Here is a 21724-nt window from a genome sequence, read left to right on the forward strand (position 1 = left end):
TGGCTTGGATGGTTGGAGGGTAGACCTGTACACCAAAAGGTTGCAGGTTTGATTCCCGATCAGGGCACATACCTAGGTTTCAGGTTTGACCCCCAGTTGGGGCTCGTGCAGAAGGCAGCCGATGGGTTTCTCTCTCATATCGATGTTTCTCTCTCTCCCTTCCTCTCTCTTAAAAAACAAAAAAAAATCAATAACAACATATCCTCAGGTGAGGATTAAAAAGAAAACCCAAACAAACAAAAAAACAGATGGAATCAGATGGTGGCCGAGCCATTCCTGTCTCCTCTCTAATTTGGACTTTCGTTTTTCTTAAGTGACTTTATGAAACCCTCTACACCTCTACACCAAACTATTACACTCTCCTTCTAGGAGTGAGACTCAAAAAACAGCCAGTGGTTTCACTGCAGACAACGGCCTATCTGTTCTGCAAGTGAGAACCAAGACCCCTTGAAGGAGTCATGTAGTTTTGGTGCCAGAATCTGGTTTTCACTCACTATCTTGGGCTGCAAGCCCCCCACCCCCACCCCTAGCCACTGTGGTATCTGCAAACTCTGCCACAGCCAGCAGGCTCTTTGAAACCGCAGAAGCTGATCTTCAACAGGAAGTCTTGGGGAACGTTTCCTCCCAAGAACTCCAGGCCTTTGGGCTGGGGCCACTTCTCTCCCTCGGGTCGCCCAGAATTAAAAAACAAAACAAAACTGGAAGAGGGCTGCTAGTAGAGAGGACTGCAGGGCAGAAAGTCTGTGCACCAGCTTCTGAGTCTCCATTCTGCCACTTGGACAAACCTCTTTCATGGCTCTTGGTTATCACCTGTAAAATATAAACAGTAATAACTGTCCTCCCTACCTGCTGTGAGGCCAAATGGAATGTTACTGATGACATGTTTTGGAAAATTAAAAGCTCCTTCTTTTGGAAGCCAGCACGGAGGCAATGAAGGGACTTGATGTCAAAAGTCCCAGCTCAGACTCGGGTTTCTTGTCTGTAAAATGGGGAGGGGTGATCAGTCCCCTAATTAGAGGCTGGGATCTCTGGGAACAGCCTCCCTTAGATCTGCGTTCTGGAGGGTGCAGGAGGAAGCAGGGGGGGGAGGGCAAACCTCGTGGGCGGTTCGGCATCGCCATCCTCTGCACGGTTGGGGCCGAATGGGGCCCCTTTCAGCTCGAGAGGAAGCGAAGCCGCCGCCAGGCCAGGGCAGAGCGTCAGCCCGAGGGCGACGGGGCAGGAGGAGTCCCGCCCGCCCCTTTGAGCCACGTGCGGTTGTTTCGGTGCCGGGCGATCACGTGAGTCGCGTCAGCTGACCCGTCACGGTGGAGCCCGGTGCTGGCACCACTCAGTGCCCTCCCTTCCGCGCCCAGAGCGCAGGACCCTGCGGAGGGGTAAGAGTGCCCCCGCCCTCCTCTCCTCCGTCCCGGGCCCACCCTTGCCGCCTCCGCCCCAGCCCCGGCCCCTCGTCCGTCCCCGCCCGGCCGATCTGGCACCCCGGAAGCTGTCGTGAGGAGGGCCTTGGCTGGCCCCTACGCTGCTTTGCCCCCAGGCGTCCTGGAGGGGGGGGGGGATGGCCCTGGAGAGCAGGGGACGGGAAGTCCCTCTTACCTCCGGGGTCCAGGGCTGGTCCCCGCCCCCAAGCCCTGACTTGGAGGAGCTGCTGCTGAGCGTGGAGAGGGACCTGAACATCGATGCCCGGCAGCTGGCTCCGGCCCCTGGGGGCAACCACGTGGTGGCCCTGGTGCCCGCGCGCTGGCTCGCTAGCCTCCGCGAGCGCCGGCTGCCCCCGGGCCCCTGCCCCCGCGCCGAGGGCCTGAGCGAAGCGGAAGTCAGGACTCTCCTGCAGCGATCTGTGCAGAGGCTGCCTCCAGGCTGGACGCGAGTAGAGGTGCACGGGCTGCGGAAACGGAGGCTGTCCTACCCTCTGGGCGGCGGCCTGCCCTTTGAGGAGGGGTCCTGCAGCCCTGAGACCCTCAATCGCTTCATGCAGGATGTGGCTGCCCAGAATTATCGCAACCTATGGCGCCATGCATATCATACTTATGGGCAGCCCTATAGTCATAGTTCTGCCCCCTCAGCTGTCCCTGCTCTGGATGCAGTAAGACAAGCTCTGCAGAGGGTCTATGGTTGCTCCTTCCTGCCAGTGGGTGAAACTACCCAGTGCCCATCAAATACCAGAGATGGGCCCTGTCGCCCTCGGGGCAGCCCGGCCTGTCCCAGTCTTTTGAGAGCTGAGGCCCTGCTGGAGTCACAGGAGATGCTATATGTGGTGCACCCTTATGTGCAGTTCACCCTGCATGATGTGGTCACCTTCAGCCCTGCCAAGCTGACCAACAGCCAAGCCAAGGTGCTCTTCATTCTCTTCCGTGTGCTGAGGGCTATGGATGCCTGTCACCGCCAGGGATTGGCCTGTGGGGCCCTATCTTTGCACCATGTCGCTGTGGATGAGAAACTTTGCAGCGAGCTCCGGTTGGACCTGAGTGCTTATGAGAGGCTTGAGGAGGATGAGAGTGAGGAGACCCCTGTAGCAAGGGACAAGGCAGGCACTGATTGTGGAGAGGAGGGAGGAGGGGGACCTGAGTGTCCTACCTGCCAGGAGGAACTTAGGGGCCTTGTGTTAGACTGGGTCCACGGCCGCATCAGCAACTTCCACTACCTCATGCAGCTGAATCGATTGGCAGGTCGGCGGCAGGGGGATCCCAACTACCACCCAGTATTGCCCTGGGTGGTGGACTTCACCACACCCCATGGGCGCTTCCGAGACCTGCGCAAGTCCAAGTTCCGCCTCAACAAGGGGGATAAGCAGCTGGACTTCACGTATGAGATGACGCGGCAGGCGTTTGTAGCAGGTGGTGCAGGTGGTGGGGAGCCACCCCATGTTCCTCATCACATCTCAGATGTGCTCTCTGACATCACATACTATGTATACAAGGCTCGGCGCACACCCCGGTCGGTGCTTTGTGGACATGTACGGGCTCAATGGGAGCCCAATGAGTACCCTGCCAGCATGGAGCGCATGCAGAACTGGACACCTGACGAGTGTATCCCTGAATTTTACACTGATCCCTCTATCTTCTGCTCCATTCACCCTGACATGCCTGACCTGGATGTGCCTGCCTGGTGTGGCTCCAGCCAGGAGTTTGTGGCTGCCCACCGGGTGCTGCTGGAGAGCCGTGAGGTGTCCCAGGACCTGCACCATTGGATCGACCTCACCTTCGGCTACAAACTCCAGGGCAAGGAAGCTGTAAAGGAGAAGAATGTGTGTCTGCACCTGGTGGATGCCCACACGCACCTGACCAACTATGGTGTGGTGCAGCTCTTTGATCAGCCACACCCCCAGCGCCTGGCTGGGGCTCCTTCCCTTGCCCCTGAGCCTCCGCTTATCCCTAGGCTGTTGTTCCAGACCATCCAGGAGAGCACAGGCCGGGAGGACTTCCCAGGGCAGCTTACAAATGGAGTGGTTCTGGAGGCCACTGCCTGTGAGGCTGGCTGGGCCAGAGACAGGCCTGTGGCAGGTGAAGATGACTTGGAGCAGGCCACAGAAGCTCTGGATTCCATATCCCTTGCTGGGAAAGCAGGTGACCAGCTGGGCCCCTCCTCCTCCAGTCAAGCCCCCCCAGGCCTCCTGTCTTTTTCAGTAGCCTCAGCCTCTCGATCAGGCCGCAGGAACAAGGCTATTGGGACAGACCCTGGGGAAGGTGAGGAAGGGAAGGTTCTTCTTCCGGAGGGCTTCAATCCCGTGCAAGCTCTGGAAGAGCTGGAGAAACTAGGCAACTTCCTGACCAAAGGCCTAGGAGGCCGGTTGGAGGTGCCTGAGCAGCCCCAGGTTCAGCCACCTGTGCAGCTGCGGGACCTCTTCCATCGGGACATGCAGGCACTGGGTGTCCTATTGGCTGAGATGGTGTTTGCCACTAGGATCCGAACGCTGCAGCCTGATGCGCCTTTGTCGGTACGCTTTGAGGCTGTTCAGAGGCTCTGTACACGCCATCCCAAGGAGGTCCCTGTGTCTCTGCAGCCCATGCTGGACATGCTCTTGCAGCTGAGTGGATCTAAAGGACCCGTGGTGGCACGGAGTGGCAAGATGGGCCCACTGTTTGAGTACAGGCCTGTCTCCCAGGGTCTGCCCCCACCCTCCCCGGCCCAGCTCCTCAGCCCCTTCAGCTCTGTGGTTCCCTTCCCTCCATACTTCCCGGCGCTGCACAAGTTCATCCTTCTGTACCAGGCAAGGCGCGTGGAGGACGAGGCTCAGGGGCGGGAGCTGGTCTTTGCTCTGTGGCAGCAACTGGGTGCAGTGCTGAATGACATCACCCCTGAGGGCCTGGAGATCCTGCTGCCCTTTGTGCTGTCACTCATGTCTGAGGAGCACACGGCTGTGTATACGGCCTGGTACCTGTTTGAACCTGTTGCCAAAGCACTGGGCCCCAAAAATGCTAATAAGTACCTACTGAAGCCTCTCATTGGTGCCTACGAGAGCCCCTGCCGGCTCCACGGCCGCTTCTACCTGTACACTGACTGCTTCGTGGTCCAGCTGATAGTGCGGCTGGGTCTGCAGGCGTTTCTTGTCCACCTGCTGCCCCATGTCCTGCAGGTGCTGGCTGGTGTGGAGGCCTCCCAGGAGGAGAGCAAGGGCCTGGCAGGGGCTGCCGACGATGAGGAAAGTGGGCTCCCAGGGGCCAGGCCCAGCTCCTGTGCCTTTGGGGAGGAGATTCCGATGGATGGGGAGCCTGCTGCTTCCTCGGGTCTGGGGCTCCCAGATTATACATCTGGCGTCAGCTTCCATGACCAGGCGGACCTCTCTGAGACAGATGACTTCCAAGCGGGGCTCTATGTGGCTGAGTCCCCACAGCCCCAGGAGGCTGAGGCTGTGAGCCTGGGTCAGCTAAGTGACAAGAGCAGCACCAGTGAGACCTCCCTGGGTGAGGAGCAGGCTGCAGACGAAGGGGGTGCCCCTATGGATAAGAGCAGCCTCAAGTCAGGTGACAGCAGTCAGGACTTGAAGCAAAGCGAAGGCTCAGAGGAGGAAGAGGAGGAAGAGGAAGGCTGTGTAGTGTTGGAGGAGGGGGAGGAAGAAGGGGAGCAAGATGAAGTGACTGGGGCATCTGAGGTCACTCTCTCCAACACGGTGATGTCCATGGACACAATTGTGGCTGGCGGTGGGGAGGCAGAAGGGGAGGAAGAGGAGGAGCCGCTGACCGAGCAGTCGGAGGGCCAAGAACAGAAGATCCTTCTTGGTGAGTACTCGGGCCTGAGGTGTAGGTCGAACAGTCATCTGGTTTTCACTCAACATTTGCTGAGCATCTGCTCTGTGCCAAGCAGTGGATCGAGTAGATCCATATACAGCATAGATGTGGGCCTGGAGATCACATATAGCAGAAGAGATGCCACGTTGTAGACAATATTCCGTAAGTGCAAGTTAGCATAATGCTATAAAGAACACAGCTGGGTGCTACAAGGAAATATTAAATGGGGCTTAGGTCTGATTTTCAGGTGTCAGAGAAGACTTTCTGAAAGTAGGGCTAGTTGAGGTTCAATGAGTAGGAGGTAGCAAGGCAAAAATATCAGGGTCTGCAGTGGGAAGAGCATTCCATGCAGAGGGAATAGCATGTGCAAAGCTCAGAGGCTGTCGTGGTTCCATTAAAGAATTAGTGAAAGGCCAGCATGCTGAGACTGAGAGAGTGAAGGGAAGAGGAGGGAGCAGAGGCCAGACAGGGAGGTAGCCAGGGTGCAGCCAGGGCCTCATTTGTGAGCTGGAGAAGATTCAATGAAAGGGTCACCTGGAGCAGCCCCAAAGCCAGAGTCCCGCAGGCCACCTCTGCACTGTGGTGATGGTGTGGGGCGACCAGGCCCAGGTTGTAGCCGGAGTTGGCTAGGTGGGGTATCATGGGGTGGAGTGGGAGGAGTGGTGAGTCACCACTATCTGATGAGCTCAGGGCCTGCTTCTGCCCTGCAGATACTGCCTGCAAGATGGTCCGCTGGCTGTCCGCCAAGCTTGGCCCAACTGTGGCCTCCCGCCACGTGGCCCGTAACCTGCTCCGCCTGCTGACATCCTGTTACGTTGGTAAGGCCTGTGGCAAGTGCTGGAGATGAAACTTCTCCCAGACCCTCTGCGAATCTTCAGCCCCCTCTAAGGGTCCTTCCCACTCCCACTGCAGAGCAAGCACTTCCTGGCCAGGGCCTGGGTCCCAGTCTGTAAGCTCATTTCTTCCTTAGATAGGTCACGGGGCAGACCCCAGGCTAGGGTGAGAGGGTGTGGCTACCATAGACCCTGGAAGGCTGACTGCCCTCCTGCCCTCCGGTAGCACTCAAGGCTTCTGTCCCTTCCTTGGCAGGGTCCACTCGGCAGCAGTTCACGGTGAGCAGTGGTGAGAGTCCCCCGCTGAGTGCCGGCAACATCTACCAGAAGAGACCAGTCCTGGGCGATATAGTGTCGGGGCCTGTGCTCAGCTGCCTCCTCCACATCGCCCATCTGTACGGGGAGCCCGTCCTCACCTACCAGTACCTGCCCTACATCAGCTACCTGGTCAGTGCCTGATTTGGCAGGCTGTGGGCAGGAGGAGCCGGAGGGCCGACTTGGGTTCCCTGGAGGTTCCAGGGGGCCTGTGAGGCCGCCTGGCCCTCATCGACTCTATGGTCCTAGGTGGCCCCAGGCAGCACCTCAAGCCCCAGTCGACTGAACAGCCGTAAGGAGGCCGGGCTGCTGGCAGCGGTGACTCTGACCCAGAAGATCATTGTGTACCTCTCAGACACCACCCTCATGGACATCCTGCCTCGTATCAGCCACGAGGTCTTGCTGCCCGTGCTCAGCTTCCTTACTTCCCTTGTCACAGGGTACGCCCCTGCCCCGTCCTGTGGGGGGCAGCTCAGCTGAGGGGGCTATGGAGGGTGGGGGCTGGGAAGCTTGGGGGAGAGTCCACTGACATTGGGCTGGGTGTCCTTGTTCTGATCCCGGATCTGTGACCCTGAGCAAGTCACACCTTCTTTCTGTGCCTCAGTTTCCTCATCTAGTTTGGACCAGTTGGTCTTGTAGCACCTTTCACTTACAGCTTTTGATAGATTCTGGGCAAGTTCCACAGTACGGGGGGCTGGAGCTTATAAGCTCTTTCCAGGTTCCCAAGTGGAGCCCAGGCCCGGACTGTCCTGTGTATGAAAACCATCAGCCTCATTGCGCTCATCTGCCTGCGCATCGGACAGGAGATGGTCCAGCAGCACCTGAGTGAGCCTGTGGCCACCTTCTTTCAAGTCTTCTCGCAGCTGCATGAGCTGCAGCACCAGGTGGGTAGACCTACCTGGCTGGGGTGGGCTGGGCAGGGGCTTTGGACTCAGCTGACCCTGGGCTTCCTTCTCCCAGGATCTGGATCCTGTGGGCCACAGTGAGGGCCAGCTGCCAGAGGTGGCCTTCTCTGATGGGCAGCAGCGACTGGTGGACCCCGCCCTGCTGGATGAACTGCAGAAGGTGTTCACCTTGGAGATGGCATATACAATCTACGTGCCCTTCTCCTGCCTGTTGGGTACTGCCCTTCCCCTTTCCTCACACAGCCTCTGTGGCTATGTCTCTTCTCCTGGGAGGGCCCCATGCGCCCCCTGCCCTCAGAGTCAGTAGTGGGTGTCCTCAGAGTCAGTAGTGGATGTCTTCAGAGTCAGTAGTGGGTGTTAAGCACAGTTTTCTGGCTCAGATAAAAGGAATTTGGCCTCAGGCCTTGAGTCCCAATGTGATATAATAACAGGGACTGAGCATTAGCCAGCAAGGAGGTACAGGAGTGGCTTAGCATCTCCCTGGGAAAGATGGGGAGTCAGGCCGACATCTTGACGTCTCTAGGAGCTGTCAGAGGAATGAGCAGCCCACTGTTTACGTAGGTTCCCGCAAGGTACGGGCCAGACACTGTGCTGAGTGCTGACAGGTGTCATTGCCCTGAACAGGATGCACAGCCTTGTGGTCAGATAAGTTGTCATCCCTCCATTAAAATCTAAGCTCTGGGAGGGAGAGCATGACCTGTCTTGTTCACTCTCCTATTTCTGATGCCCACCATGGTGCCCAGCACATATAGAAGAAGCTCCCTTGTACATAGTGAACAAATGAATCCACATACATTTTCCTGGGGAGCAAACAGGTTCAGAAGTGAAGAGTTACTTGTTCAAGAGTTGCACAGCCGGTACCTGCCCTGTCTTCTGTGGTTCCCAAGCCCTTGGGTGGGTGGTGGCAGCCACCTGTTGTCTTCTCTAATCTTAGGACCACTTCCACTTTCATCCAGGTGACATCATCCAGAAAATCATTCCTAACCACGAGCTGGTGGGGGAGCTGGCAGGGCTGTATTTGGAGAGCATCAGCCCGAGTAGTCGCAGTCCTGCCAGTGTGGAGCCCACTGTGCCCAGCTCTGGCCTTGAGTCGGACCCCCAGGGTGGGGGCTGCCCCCAGGATGATGGCCACTCAGGGACCTTTGGGAGTGTCCTCGTTGGGAACCGCATCCAAATCCCTGATGACTCTCAGCCCGAGAGCCCCGGCCCCCTGGGCCCTATCTCTGGGATGGGCACTGGAGGCATCGGCAGTGAAAGCGAAGAAAATGCGCTGAAGCGGGAGCTGCCACGGAGTGCCCATGGGCTGAGCGGGAACTGGCTGGCATACTGGCAATACGAGATTGGCGTGAGCCAGCAGGATGCCCACTTTCACTTCCACCAGATCCGCCTGCAGAGCTTCCCAGGCCACTCAGGGGCTGTCAAATGTGTGGCACCTCTGAGCAGTGAGGACTTCTTCCTGAGTGGCAGCAAGGACCGCACTGTGCGCCTGTGGCCCCTCTACAACTATGGGGATGGCACCAGCGAGACAGCCCCACGCTTCATCTATGCCCAGCACCGCAAGAGTGTCTTTTTTGTGGGCCAGCTTGAGGCCCCACAGTGTGTGGTTAGCTGTGATGGGGCTGTACACGTCTGGGACCCCTTCACAGGTGAGCGGGCCCAGGTGAGGCCTGTTCTGTTGCTGCCACCCTGTCCCCTGCTAGGCCTCCGGGAATGGGTCCCAAGGGTGGGTAGTTGGGATGTAATGGTGTGTGTTTTTGGGTGACCCAATGAAGCCACACAGAGGAGTAGTTAGGAGAACCCAGTAGTTTGAATCAGCCCTGACCACTTACTTGCTGAGTGACCTTGAGCAAGTCATTTCACTGCTGGAAGCATCAGTTTTTCCATCTGTGAAATGGGAATCAGAACAACTGGTTTAGCTTTAATGCAGGGGTTTGGCTTAAAATGTAGCATTAGTACATGTTTGGTAAGTGGCTGCTCCATTATTTTTTGGCTCTCATTGTAGGGAGAAATAAAAGAGGTAGACTGAGGGAGGTAGCATTCAATCAGGGGGTGCTGTGTGAAGAAAGGAGGCTGCTTTGGGGATAAGAGTCTAGTCTGGCCATGAAAGCAGGAAGGTAGGAGGGTCAGGAAACATAACATTTTCTGAGATCCCTGGGATATGGGAGGCAGGTATAGGGTGGGTCAGGGGGATAGGAAGAATTGGGGCTCTTCCATCATCTTCACCTTTCCTTTCCAGGGAAGACCCTTCGCACAGTGGAGCCGTCGGACAGCCGGGTACCCCTGACCGCAGTGGCTGTCATGCCTGCTCCCTACAGCAGCATCACCATGGCCAGCTCTGACTCGACCCTGCGCTTTGTGGACTGCAGGAAGCCTGGCCTGCAGGTCAGGGGTCTCCATTCCCTGAGCCCTGGCCCAGGTGTCTTCTGGCAACACGGGGAGATCCCAAAGAGAGAGGCCAGGGCATAGTTTCTCTTTGGAGATAGATCACCAGCAGCAGCAAACCCTGGGGTGGGGTGGGGTGGGACTGTGGCCTGTGATGTGGGGAGCTCTCCCCTTGATTGGGAGACAGAGGCTCAGGCCTTCCAGCTGTGTGGGCTTGGGTGGTGAGCAGGACCTCAGGGAGAGGGGGTTGGAGCAGGCAGTGGCACCTCAGCTTGTCTTCCTCCGCCTGCAGCATGAGTTCCGCCTGGGTGGCGGGCTGAACCCTGGGCTTGTCCGCTCCCTGGCTGTTAGTCCCAGTGGCCGCAGTGTTGTAGCCGGCTTCTCCTCGGGCTTCATGGTGCTCCTGGACACCCGTACGGGCTTGGTTCTACGTGGCTGGCCTGCCCACGAAGGGGACATCCTGCAGATCAAGGTGACAGACCAGGGCCCCTTCCCTACCTCACTGCTCCGGGTCCCCACCTCTGGTTAGGGCCCACCCAGGACAGGCTGAAGCTGATCATCCTGTTATCTGCCCAAGGACAGGTATAAGGGAGCTTCAGGAGCCAGCTTCACTGCAGGGCCTTGGCAGGAGGCAGGCCGTGGGGGCGGGCACTATGGGCCGAGCTGACCCTGCTGCTCCCTGGAGATGTTCTAATGAGTAACCCTTGTCCATATTTGTCTTGCTTGGAGGATCAGGGGTCGGGTCCTGTCCGTGACCCAATTCAGGTTAAATAAAGCTCAGCTGGGAGGCTGTTTACTCCCCCCAGGCCACTGAGCAGAGTCCATGCCCCCTGCTGGCTGCTCTGGTGGGGGCAGGGGAAGACCAGGCATGGGGATCCTCCCCCCATCATTACCCCCACCCATTCTCAATCAGAGACCTCAGGGAACTGCTCAGGAAAGCACAGGAGGGGAGGCACAGGGCTACTTGTGGGAGGATTTTTCCCGGTAGCTGTGATTCCCTCCCCTTCCTAAGTGGAGGCCAGGTCAGGGGACATGCACTAACCCTGCTGGGGGCAGGCTGCCTGGGCTCCCTCCAGGCCCCAAGGGACTCTGGGCAGCAGATACCTCTAAATTCCGACTTTCTAATCCTGACTTTTCGGGAGGGCCCTGGGGGTCAGCCTGGGTGTTAATCCTGGCTCTTCCACTCACTCTGTGACCTTGGTAGGATGACAACTTTCCTGAGCCTTAGTTTTTCTCTGTAAAATGGGAACAATGACAGTATTTGTCTCTTAGAGTTGTTACAAAGATTAAATGTGGTAATGCAGCATGCCTAACACAATGCCTGAGCATAGTAAGTAGTCAAACTATAGTGATGATCAGGTTAATGACACTGTAATATATTCATATTAACTAACATTAACATAATGTGGGAGGATGGCAGCCTGTCAATTGCTCAGGACACCGTCTTCCTGGGGGATACTGTGGGAGGAAATGGGAAGACCCTGGGGCTTGGTGGGCACACGGGGGGCCCAGGCCCTACTGAGGCTCTCCTCTCCCTGAGCAGGCCGTGGAGGGCAGCGTCCTGGTCAGCTCCTCCTCTGACCACTCCTTGACTGTCTGGAAGGAGCTGGAGCAGAAGCCCACACACCACTACAAGTCAGCGTCTGACCCTATCCACACCTTCGACCTGTACGGCAGCGAGGTGATCACTGGCACTGTGGCCAACAAGATCGGCGTCTGCTCCCTGCTTGAGCCGCCCTCCCAGGCCACCACCAAGCTCAGCTCTGAGAACTTCCGTGGCACACTCACCAGCCTGGCCTTGCTGCCCACCAAACGGCACCTCCTGCTGGGCTCAGACAATGGGGTCATCCGCCTCCTGGCATAGGCTGCTGTGGAAGCTGGCCAGGCCTGGCGAGACAGACATCCCCAGGGAGTTCACCCCTCATTCTTGTTTCCCCAGCAGCCCCCTCCATGCAAGCCTCAGGCCCCATGCCCAATGTACCCACATGGCCTGTCAGCTAGGGCAGAGTGGAAATCCGGGCTCCTGAATCCCCAGAGCTACTAAGGCTGTCAGCAGGGATCTCATTCATGACTTGGGGAGACGCTGCTCCTAGGTCTCTTCCAGGTCTCTTCCAGGGGGCAGGAAGCCAGAGAAGGAGCTGGGGAAGCTTCACTGTCCCCTCTTCACCCCAGCTCTTCCCATGGGTCCACATGGGGACAGGGAAGCTCGGGAAGGAGAAGGGAGACTGGCCCTGCTCACCCAGTCTCTAGCCAAGCACTCTCATTCCCCCTTGCTGGGCTCTCTGCCCCTGTCCCCCAAGGACAGAGAAGCTGCTCCATTCAGGACCCCATGGTGCTTGGGCTCCGGCCTCTAAGGAGGGCTGGCCATGGTCTAGGAGTTAAGAGCCGTGCGCTGGGGTTTAAGTGTCCACCCAGCCAGGCCCTGCCCAGTGTGGGACCAGTAAGACAAGAAAGAGGTCAGGACCAGGGAAAGGAAGATGGAATGGGCCAGCTGGTGCCTGCCAGGAGTGACCCCATGCCTTGCCTGCCTACCCCTAACCACGGTGTATGTGCCTTGAGCTGAGGAGGCAGCCCCTGAGCCCAGAACCCCTGCAAGGGGGTGGGGTGGGGGTCCAAGACCCTGAGGGAAGGGGCAAGAAGAATTCCATCTCTGCATCTCAGGTCCTTCCAGGGGACAGGAAGACCCTGGCGTCCCCAGGTCCTCACATTCTGGAGCATAGATGAGGTCTGGGACTGGGCCTCTGCTGCCTCCTCACTACTTGCAATAGATGTAAATATGACCAATAAATCCTTTGGAAGAGCTATGGAACTGAGTGAGGGTTTTCTTGATGGTGATGTCAGGTGGGGGCAAGTTGAGATCCCACAGTTTGCAGGGCAGTGAGGAGAGAGAGGAGTAGGGCAGGAGGTGGGGAGGCAGCCTGATCTTGTTCAGGCAGCACAGGGGGCAGGGCTTCTGGCTCGTGCAGCCCCACTCCAGGTTCCAGAAGCTTCACCCTTGGGTAAGGAGGCATTGCTCCTAGTGAGGTAGGATGCTGAGACAGTCTGCATCCCTCAGCAGCTCTTCCCACTCCCTGCCTCCTGGACAAGGCTGAGGCAGCCAACCAGGATCCTGGACGTGTAAGGGTTGGTATGGGCATCCTATCCTGGGTTCCCTACATACGCTCCTACAGCTTCCCCTTCCCTCCCCTTGAGATGGGAGGCAGGTGTGGGGGAGAGGAAAGGACATTGGAAGTGGGAACCTGGATGTAACTGAGCTCAGCTCTGTGTCCTCAGGCAGGTTACATAGCCTCTCTGAGCCTGACTAAAGCAGGGATAGCCCCCCCCACCTAATGGGGTCTCTGGAAGGCCCCTATCATTTCTGGACCTGCTCTCCAGGTGAAGACAGCCTCCTCTACTATCTCCTGAACCTCCTTTTTTCAGGCTCAGGTGGAACCCAAATCCATATGGTTCCAGGTAGCTGTCTCAGGATTAGATGCCCTGGTGGGAAAGGGGCTTCTGGCCCCAATATCAGTGTTTAATCGGATATGCAGGTCAATATTTACCAGAGGAGAAAGCAATCTGAACAGGGGTTGGCTGAGAGCAAAGGTCCTGGTAGGAGGGGAGGGCTTGGCTGGGCTGGCTGGAGACCTGGCAGAGTGTGGGGAGCACCCAAGTGTCCCAGAGGGACAGCGTGTGCAGCAGAGAAGAGCCTACAGAGGTACGAGAGGAGTGGTAAAGGCCTGCTCCTCGGGCAGGAGAGGAGGTAGGAGCTGCCTACTTGGTTCAGGGGGTCTGGGCTGAATTTATTCAGGAGGCCTGTTGTTTCCCAGCTTCCTGGGGTGATGAGGGGCCAAGGTGGGGATCCAGAGGAAGGCTCTCTGGGGTTTGAAAAACTGGAGATCTGTTCTTGCCAGGAAGATTCAAAAGTCCAGGTTGGGGATCAGAACCCTGGCCAAGGGCCCTTGTGTGTGATGGGGGTGGGGCCAGGGGTGATAGAAGGATCCTCCAGAAGGGCTGGTCCTGAGATGGGGGTGGGGTGTATGAGACGTGCTCCCAGGCTAGATCTAGACCTGTCCATCCCCTCCTGCCAGCCTGACTTCCCGGAGGCAGCCTGGGGCAGAGTGTTTCCCGAAAGTCCAAAGGTGGCTCTGGCCAGAGTCATTCATTGGATTCTGCTGCTGGGTCAACAAGGGGGCTCTTGGGGCCACCCCATCACTCCTGCTGAGACCTCAGGGCCTTATCAGTCTGTGCACCCTTTTGGACAAGACCAGTAAGAAAAGGTGAGTCAGATGGATAGGAAATCTGGGGAGGGAGCCCCAGTACAGGACAGGGTTCTCAGAAGAGGGGCCTTGGGCTAGGCTGCAGGCAGCCATTACTAAGTGCCAGGCATTGTACTCAGGGCTCACAAAGACTGTCTTATTTTGGTCCTCACAATACCTGTAGGAGGAGGTAGGGACTTGTGCCACCATTTTACGAGATAAGAAGCCCAGAGGGGTTAAGGGAGATGTCCAAGGTCCTCTGGCAAGAGTCAGTCTGGATTCAAACCCAGGTCTGACTCACAATGCCAGCCCTTGAATAATGAGGACTTTTTTGTTTTGATAATACTTTCCCCTATGAGTCAAAACATTCTCAGTGCATGAAATGTGAAACACCCAGAAACATAAGAGGGGAAACAGTTCAGGGGGGGATATCCCACCCCTCAGAGCTGAGGGCTGATGCTAATGTGTTTTGGGGGTGTGTGCTGTAGCTGGCGTTGTCCCCTTAGCTGTGACAGCTCAGGACTTTGCCAGCCAGTGATCATGTGGGTATAGTGGCTTGGCCTCAGGTGGCCGGTAAGATAATTGGTGACAGTGTGTATGGGGGGACGAGTTGAAACCAAGTCTTCCTGTCCCACACAGGAACATGGTGCTGCTCCGGGGGCTCCTGGTGCTCAGCTTGTCCTGCCTGCAAGGCCCCTGCTCAGTGGTGAGCCTGGGCAGTGGTCTGGGTCTGGGGGGGAAGGGAGAGGTGGGTATTGAGAGGCCAGAGGTCTGAAGGGGCAGAGGAGATCTGGGTGGCAGGAGGGTTTGGCTCTGAGAGGGTTCCCCCTCCTCTCATCCCTTTTTCAACAGTTCTCTCCAGCGAGCGCCGTGGAGCCCTTGAACCAGCAGGTACTGGGAAGAGGGGCTTGACAGGAAGGAAGGCGCCTGTGGCTCGTGCAGGGTGGGGGACCTGTGGGAAGGGTCCCTGTCCATCTGCTTCCTCCTTTCTTCAGGTAATGATCGGGCCAGGCCAGGAGAAGCTGTCCCCGCTTACCTTCCTCAAGTTGAGCAACCAGGTACAACCAGGTGGGGCTGGGAAAGAGTGGGCGGGGCCTGAGGGAGAGGGACCAATCAGCAGGCAGGGGTGAGGGAACTGGGGCGTGGCCTTGAGCTGAGGACCTAAAGGAGGGGGTGAGAGGGATCAGATACAGGCATCCAGTCCCCAGAACTCTCAGGATTGGGACAAGGCCCTGATGCCCCCGGGGAACAGGGGCTAGGGAGGAGATCATCACAGAACCGGGAGCTGACCCTTGGCCCCCACTGACCCCCCCACATATCCCTGCAGGAGCCTGGTGGCCCGACTGCCCTGAAGACGGCCCCAGGAGGCTGCAATGAGGCCCCAACCCCGGAGCAGACTCGCAGGCTGGCCAAGGCCCTGATGGCCTTCACCACAGACCTATTCTCCCTGGTGGCCCAAAGGTCCACCAGCCCCAACCTCATCCTGTCGCCTCTGAGTGTGGCCCTGGCACTGTCTCACCTGGCACTAGGTACCGTGGCAGCACCTGTCCAAACCAGCAGAGCTGGGAGGCCAGTAGGAACTCACTACTTCAGACTTACTCCTCCATCAGGGTCACTTGGACATCTGGTAAAAATGCAGATTCCTGGGCCCACCTCAAGTCTCTGTGAATCAGATTCCCAGGGATTGGGCCCAGGGATCTGCTTCTGGTGACTTTTAGGCCAGAGTTTGGTAGCTACATCTCCCTTGGACTGGAGGGTCTCACTGTGGGAAACTGAGGTTCAGAAAGGGCTGACAATTTTCATGAGGTGTGGTCACCCAGGCTGTCAGCAGCAGAGAGGAAAGTAGAACTTGAAGTCCTGCCACACAGACCAGTTCAGTGGGCATGAGGAGAGTGTGTGGTCCCGGGGGCGTGCTCACCGTGGGTAATCAAGAGGGACTGGCGGGCAGTGGTGGTGGGAAAGAAGCCCAGCCTGGGCCACAGCTGGTGCGATCCCCTCCAGGTGCTCGGAACCAGACGCTGCAGAGGCTGCAGCAGGTGCTGCATGCGGACTCGGGGCCCTGCCTCCCCCACCTGCTGAGCCGCCTCTGCCGGGACCTGGGCCCCGGGGCATTCCGAATGGCTGCCAGAATGTACCTGCAGAAAGGTAGGCACTGGTGGAAGGGCACGCCCTAGGTAGTGCCCCAGGGTGGACGGGGTGAGGGAGATGAACTGGGCCTCGGGTAGCCAGTTGGATCATTGTTGTCTGTGGAGCCTGAACCCTGGGAACAACTTGTGGCCCCTTCTGTGTAGGATTTCCCATCAAAGAGGACTTCCTGAAACAATCAGAACTTCTCTTTGGCGCAAAGCCCATGAACCTGATGGGAACGAAGGGGGATGACTTGGCGAACATCAACAAATGGGTGAAGGAAACCACGGAGGGGAAGATTGAGGATTTCCTCTCAGAGATGGCAGATGACACGGTGCTGCTCCTCCTCAATGCCATCCATTTCCAGGGTGCGCTCCTCCTCTTCTCAGGCCTCCCACCCTGGCAGCTCCTACCTCTGCCCTGTAGGCTGAGCTGGCTGTCCCGCTGTCCCTCTCCCTCCTCAGGGCTGAGCCAGGGGCAGGGAGCTCACTGGGTTGTGGCTTGGGAGAGGGTAGGAGACGGGTAATGGTGTGGCAGGGAGGGAACCCAGGAACTGGATGGGGCTGTTGTGGAGAGTACCTTAGGAGGAAACCGAGTCTGAAAAGACCCAGGGGGAGGTTCCCGGGAGCAGGTCAGGGCATGGGGAAAACGCACACCAAGATTTTCAAAACTCTACAGAAAAGAGAGCTCAGATCAACTGCGTATCAACTGGCACAGCACCCTCTCGGGTCTCGGCCCCCTCCTTTTGTCCCTTGAATGGGTTCTGGTGGGATGAAGAAGAGGCTGGTGGTCTAGAACCCACCCTATTCCCAGTCTATGTGGCCCCTGCCCTCTGCTGGATGCAGGTTTCTGGAAGAGCAAGTTCGACCCAAGCCTCACCCAGACAAGAACTTTCCACCTGGACGAGCAGTTCACTGTGCCCGTGGACATGATGCAAGCCCGCATGTATCCTCTGCGCTGGACCTTGCTGGAGCAGCCTGAGATACAGGTTACCCTTGACAGCCCAGGCTGGGCCTGGGTGCTGGGAAGCGGGGAGGGAGTAGACAGGCTACAGAGCAGGCACAGGGGTGGGGAGGTGCGCCCTCATCTCCCTTGTAGCCATGTCCCTGGGGCACATGGCTATGAAACGCCTCACTATGCCCCCACCCAGGGGGACTGAGGCTCCAGGCTCTTCGAGGTTCATTCATTCAACAAAACAATATTGAGTATTTGCTCTGTGCCAGATACTGTTCTGGGCACTGGGGGTTTAGTGGAACACAAGGGGAGCCCAGATCCCAGTTCTCGGGTGGGAAGACATGCTGTACACAAGCATGCGAACGTTAACAGGATAATTTTGTTTAGTGATAAGTGCTATGAAGGGAAAAAAAATTTTAAGGTGATCTATTAGTGACTGGGGATGGTATTGTATTTTATTTTATTTTATTTTGAGAGAGAGAGGGGGGGAGAGAGAGAGAAACATCAATTTGTTCTATTTATTTATGCAGTCATTGGTTGGTTCTTGTATGTGCCCTGACTGGAGGTCAAACCTGAAACCTCGGCCTGTCCAGATGATGCTCTAACCAATTGAGCGACCCGGCCAGGGCTGGGGAAGGTATTTTAGAAAGAGGTGTTAAGGGAGCTTTTTTTTTTAAAATCCTCACCTGAGGATATTTTTTCCATTGCTTTTCAGAGAGAGCAGAATGGAGAGAGAGGGGGGAAGGGGAGAGAAACATCAATGTAAAAGAGACACATCGACTGGCTCCTCTTGCACTTGCCCTGACCAAGGCTGGGGATTGAGCCTGCAACTGAGGTACATGCCCTTGGCTGGAATCGAACCTGGGACCTTTTAGTCCGCAGGCCGACACTCTAACCACTGAGCCAAACCAGCCAGGGCCGGTCAGGGAGCATTTTTTGAGGAGGGGCATTGAGGTGAGACCTAGGTGATCTCTGGGTATTACATGGACCTCAGCAGCCATGGAGCCACTCAGGGCCTTAGCACCCTCAAGCCTGGGAGATGCGACCTGAGCTCTCACGCTGTGTTTCTTAGAAGGGAGGCTCTGCTTGGGATGGATCTGTCAGCATCCTGATAGAACATTCTGACTGGATAGAGAGCTATGCTGAGCTATCTCAGGTGTGGACTCCTTTGCTTCTAGTCTAAATGTGGTCCCCTGGGCTTAGGCACTGATCCCTGGGCCAGAAGAGCTGGTGCCTGTGGCTGAGATGGTAGTGTCACATGGTTTCACAAGGGCAGCATGTCACAGACCACATCTGCTTCTGCAGCCCTCCTGAGGGGGCAGCTTCTCTCCAGTTCACCCTGAAAGGAGGACGGTCTGGTTTACCACCCCACCAGCTTCCTTCCTATTGCCCCTTCCCTCCAGGCTCTGTCCTGGCCCCTCTTCCTTCTCCCTTTGTCTCCACTCTTGTCCTCCCCGGCCTTCCTGTCCTCAGGCACTCTGCAGGCAGGGCTAGGCAGCCAGATGCTGGTATTCCTCCCACCCCTTGGGCTCCTGCTGTCTGGGCCTGCTGAGAGCCTCAGGAGTCAAAGCTGCAAGAGACCATCAATCCCAATGGTTTTCATATTTCTTTAGCCGTGAAATCCCTTGCACATGAAAATCTTACCCCAAGTCACAGGGCTGGGCAAAGGTGAGAGAGGTGGAGAGAGTACCACCCTTTGCAGCAGCTGCTCTGCAGAACCTAGGGCAGTTTGAAAAGCAGCAACCCAAGTCCACTGTATACACGGAGAAACTGAGAGGGGAACACAGGAGGTTCTTCACCCCATGTCACAGGGCTAGCAGGTAGTAGCAGATGAAGACCCAGACAGACACCATTTATTAAGCGCAGCTAATGTGCAGACATTCTGCTAGGAGCTTTAAAAGCGTTATCACACATCAGCCTGTAGTGTGGGCAGGTAGTGTTACTCCACTTCACAGGTGAGGGGCTGGAGGCTCTGGGGAGCTGAGCTCATACCTGAGAAGCGTGGGCCGGATCCCTGGTCCGTTGGTCTCAGAAGCACACGCTGGCCCAGACCCACCTAGGTCTGGGTGCTTTCTGGCCCTCATGCTGTCTTCTTCCTCTGTCTGTAGGTGGCTCATTTCCCCTTTAAGAACAACATGAGCTTTGTGGTCATTGTGCCCACCTACTTTGAGTGGAATGTGTCCCACGTGCTGGCCAACCTGAGCTGGGACATCCTGCATCAGCCCTTGCTTTGGGAGAGGCCTACCAAGGTCCAGCTGCCTAAGCTGCACCTGAAATATCACCTGGACCTGGTGGCCACCCTCAGCCAGCTGGGTAAGGAGGGGCATGGGACAGCCACCTAGGGCAAGGTGGGTGAGGAGGAAGCCCCAGCTGGCAGTGGGTCTGAGACAAAGTTAGCCTGTGTCCTTCCTTTTTATGAGGCTTAAGGAGGTGAGAGGATTTGATGTGAGTCCCTGGACTGTCTGGCCTAGGGTACACTGGGCGGTCTAGGCCATGAGGACCTGCTCTGCGCAAGTCAGTATTGCAAAGAATCCCGGGTGGAGAGCCTGGGATGGTATGTGAGCCTCACTGGCTCTCCTGCAGGGGGCATTGTGCAGGCACTGGGAGCCCTCCGTGTACAAAGAGCTCAGGCTAACGGAGTGGGCAGATGAGGAATCAGTATTTACAATTCGGCATAAGTGGTAAGGCAGAGGGCTTCTCTCCAGTTCACCCAGGAGAACATTGAAAAGGCACCTGTCTGGGCTTTGGAGCAGGGGCTCAGGGAAGGCTTCCTGGAGGAAGTAACCTTTAAGCTGAGAGTTGAAGGTTAGGTGGGAGTTAACCAGGGATCTGTGGGTTCAAGGTGTTTCCTTGCCAGGATGCCAGACACCCTCCCAGGCAAGTGCAGGCCGCCTGTGGAGAGAAGGCAGCTCTGACCAGCCATCTCTCGCCCCGGGCAGGCCTGCAGGAGCTGTTTCAGGCCCCAGACCTGCGTGGGATCTCTGACCAGAGCTTGGTGGTGTCCAGCGTACAGCATCAGTCCACTTTGGAGCTCAGCGAGGCCGGCGTGGAGGCGGCCGCTGCAACCAGCTCTGCCATGTCCCGCATGTCCCTCTCTACCTTCAGCGTCAACCGTCCCTTCCTCTTCTTCATCGTGGAAGACACCACGAACCTGCCCCTGTTTGTGGGCAGCGTGAGAAACCCCAACCCTGGTGCCCAGCGGGAGCACAAGGAGCAGCAGGATTCCCCTGACAACAGGGACTTCCTCCAGGACCTGAAAGCCTTCCCCCGCGGGGACAAGCCCTTCGGCCCGGACTTGAAACTGGCGCCCCTCTCAGAGGAGGATGACTTCCAACCTAGCAGCCCCAAGTGAGGGCTGCGGGCTCCAGCATCCTGAGTCCCTGCCTGGACCAGCCTCTCAGTTCATGTGACTCTTTCCAAACACTTTGTGGGATGGGGGTGGGGGCCTGGGTGTGCAGTCCAGGGGAGGAGAGGAGCCATTCTTTCCATCTCCTCTTGGGGAGTTTGGAGTGGGGCGGGGCGGGGAAGAGGGGCAGCTGTGGACCCACTTTTGTCAGCAAGGTAGGTGGGTTATTCCTTAAGTTGGCTGGCGTACATCCACATTTGTTTACCAGATGGGGGAGCAGGAGGGGTTGGATGCTCTGGCTGGGGAGAGGAGAGATAGCCCTGAGGGTGGCTCGGGGGCAGAGCACTGTCCTGGGGTTAGACCCTGTGGGCCGGCCTTGTCCTGCTCTGCGGGTGGAGGTCGAGCATCCCGCCGTTGCCCCTGCCGTCACCTGCCCAGCGCCCCACCAGCCTCCACCCCACCCCCGTGCCCTGTCGCCTCAGTCTCCCTCTCACTGGTCCTTAGTGATGCCAACACTGCCAGGACTCCCTTTCCTTCCTCTCTCCTCTTCCTCCCCTGCCTGGGGTCTCAGGGGCTGAGGGGGGTTGGCATTAGTTCCTAAAGGCTCTTTTGTAAAGTTTTGTAGTGATTTTTATGCTACCTGAATAAAGAATGAATGGGCTGCTTTGATGTCACTGTTCTGGGCATGGCTGGGAGCAAGGGGGCTGGAGGAAGGTGGGGAGGGGGCCACAGAGCAGACTGGACAAGAATCAGGCAGGGCCCCAGGAACACCAGCCCTTCCTGTGCCACGTTTGGTCTCTGGCCACTCGCCAGCCCTTCGCCACCGTGCAGTCCCCCCTGACCTCTCCAGTGCCTTCCAGGGCCACCTCCACGCCAGCCTGGCCTGCTCTCAGCCTGTGCCTCTCCACAGGCCTCAGGCAGCCGCAACAAGGGCTGCTCAGAATAGCACCAGCCTCCGTTTTGGAAGAAGAACCAGCAATTAGGGACTTGAGGAGTTTCTAATTACACGCTGGCCCCTCTGCCAGGAGCTGGCGCCCGCCAGCCGGGGGTGGCTCCGGCTGAAGGCTGTCAGCGCCTGAGGATTTGGGGGAAGCGGTTGGGGGCACCTTGGCACGGGGCAGGGGCAGCATGGGTGTCCACGTGGGTGGCCCTTGTCTGAGAGCAGGGTGTCCATGCGGCAGCGGCCCCCTGCAGCCCTGAAGGGCAGTGGTTAAAAGCAAGGGATGGAATCCTGCTTCTCACAAACTAGCAGCGGGGAGACAGGTAATGAGTAAACAAGCGGAATACATGGAATGTCGTGATTGGAGCTGGGATGGGAAAGAAAGCAGGGAGCTGAGACTTGAAGGAGGTGACGGGGGCACCGTGGAAACCTGGGGAAGAGTCCTGGGCAGAGGAGTAG

General features: G+C 57.5%; 2 protein-coding genes across 3 annotated transcripts; both read left to right on the top strand.

Annotated features, from left to right (window-relative positions):
- Positions 1–1466: 1466 nt before the first annotated feature.
- Positions 1467–12464, top strand: WDR81 (WD repeat domain 81). Of its 2 annotated transcripts, none has more exons than XR_013997379.1 (10): positions 1467–5216; positions 5936–6043; positions 6315–6505; positions 6623–6813; positions 7092–7257; positions 7334–7438; positions 8235–8924; positions 9515–9660; positions 9953–10132; positions 11204–12464. XR_013997379.1 is itself a non-coding variant. In XM_081115981.1 (10 exons), exons 1-10 carry the CDS (start codon positions 1556–1558, stop codon positions 11522–11524), a joined length of 5814 nt encoding a protein of 1937 aa, XP_080972107.1. In that variant the 5' UTR covers positions 1467–1555; the 3' UTR covers positions 11525–12464. The 2 variants fall into 2 exon arrangements, 1 of the variants encoding a protein (XP_080972107.1); XM_081115981.1 differs by having other exon boundaries at positions 7334–7493.
- Positions 12465–13263: 799 nt separating this feature from the next.
- SERPINF2 (serpin family F member 2) lies at positions 13264–20989 on the top strand. The gene is made up of 11 exons (XM_081161120.1): positions 13264–13402; positions 13731–13919; positions 14538–14604; positions 14751–14789; positions 14894–14956; positions 15226–15427; positions 15900–16043; positions 16190–16393; positions 16871–17013; positions 19088–19292; positions 19919–20989. The coding sequence occupies exons 3-11, from the start codon at positions 14542–14544 to the stop codon at positions 20329–20331; spliced, it is 1476 nt and encodes a 491-aa protein (XP_081017246.1). The 5' UTR covers positions 13264–13402; positions 13731–13919; positions 14538–14541; the 3' UTR covers positions 20332–20989.
- The last annotated feature ends 735 nt before the right edge of the window (positions 20990–21724 follow it).

Source organism: Miniopterus schreibersii (assembly GCF_964146895.1).
Source record: "Miniopterus schreibersii genome assembly, chromosome: 16".
NCBI classification, from domain to species: domain Eukaryota; kingdom Metazoa; phylum Chordata; class Mammalia; order Chiroptera; family Miniopteridae; genus Miniopterus; species Miniopterus schreibersii.

What these genes read in the sequence shown, in the direction of transcription:
- WDR81 (XM_081115981.1), top strand. Translation starts at nt 1,556, where the DNA reads ATGGCCCTGGAGAGCAGGGGACGGGAAGTCCCTCTTACCTCCGGGGTC. An exon ending in TGCCCTACATCAGCTACCTG is followed by an intron (nt 6,506 to 6,622) that starts GTCAGTGCCTGA and finishes CTATGGTCCTAG; the next exon opens with GTGGCCCCAGGCAGCACCTC. An exon ending in CGTCTGGGACCCCTTCACAG is followed by an intron (nt 8,925 to 9,514) that starts GTGAGCGGGCCC and finishes TTTCCTTTCCAG; the next exon opens with GGAAGACCCTTCGCACAGTG.
- SERPINF2 (XM_081161120.1), top strand. Translation starts at nt 14,542, where the DNA reads ATGGTGCTGCTCCGGGGGCTCCTGGTGCTCAGCTTGTCCTGCCTGCAA. An exon ending in CAGAATGTACCTGCAGAAAG is followed by an intron (nt 16,044 to 16,189) that starts GTAGGCACTGGT and finishes CCTTCTGTGTAG; the next exon opens with GATTTCCCATCAAAGAGGAC. An exon ending in CAATGCCATCCATTTCCAGG is followed by an intron (nt 16,394 to 16,870) that starts GTGCGCTCCTCC and finishes TGCTGGATGCAG; the next exon opens with GTTTCTGGAAGAGCAAGTTC.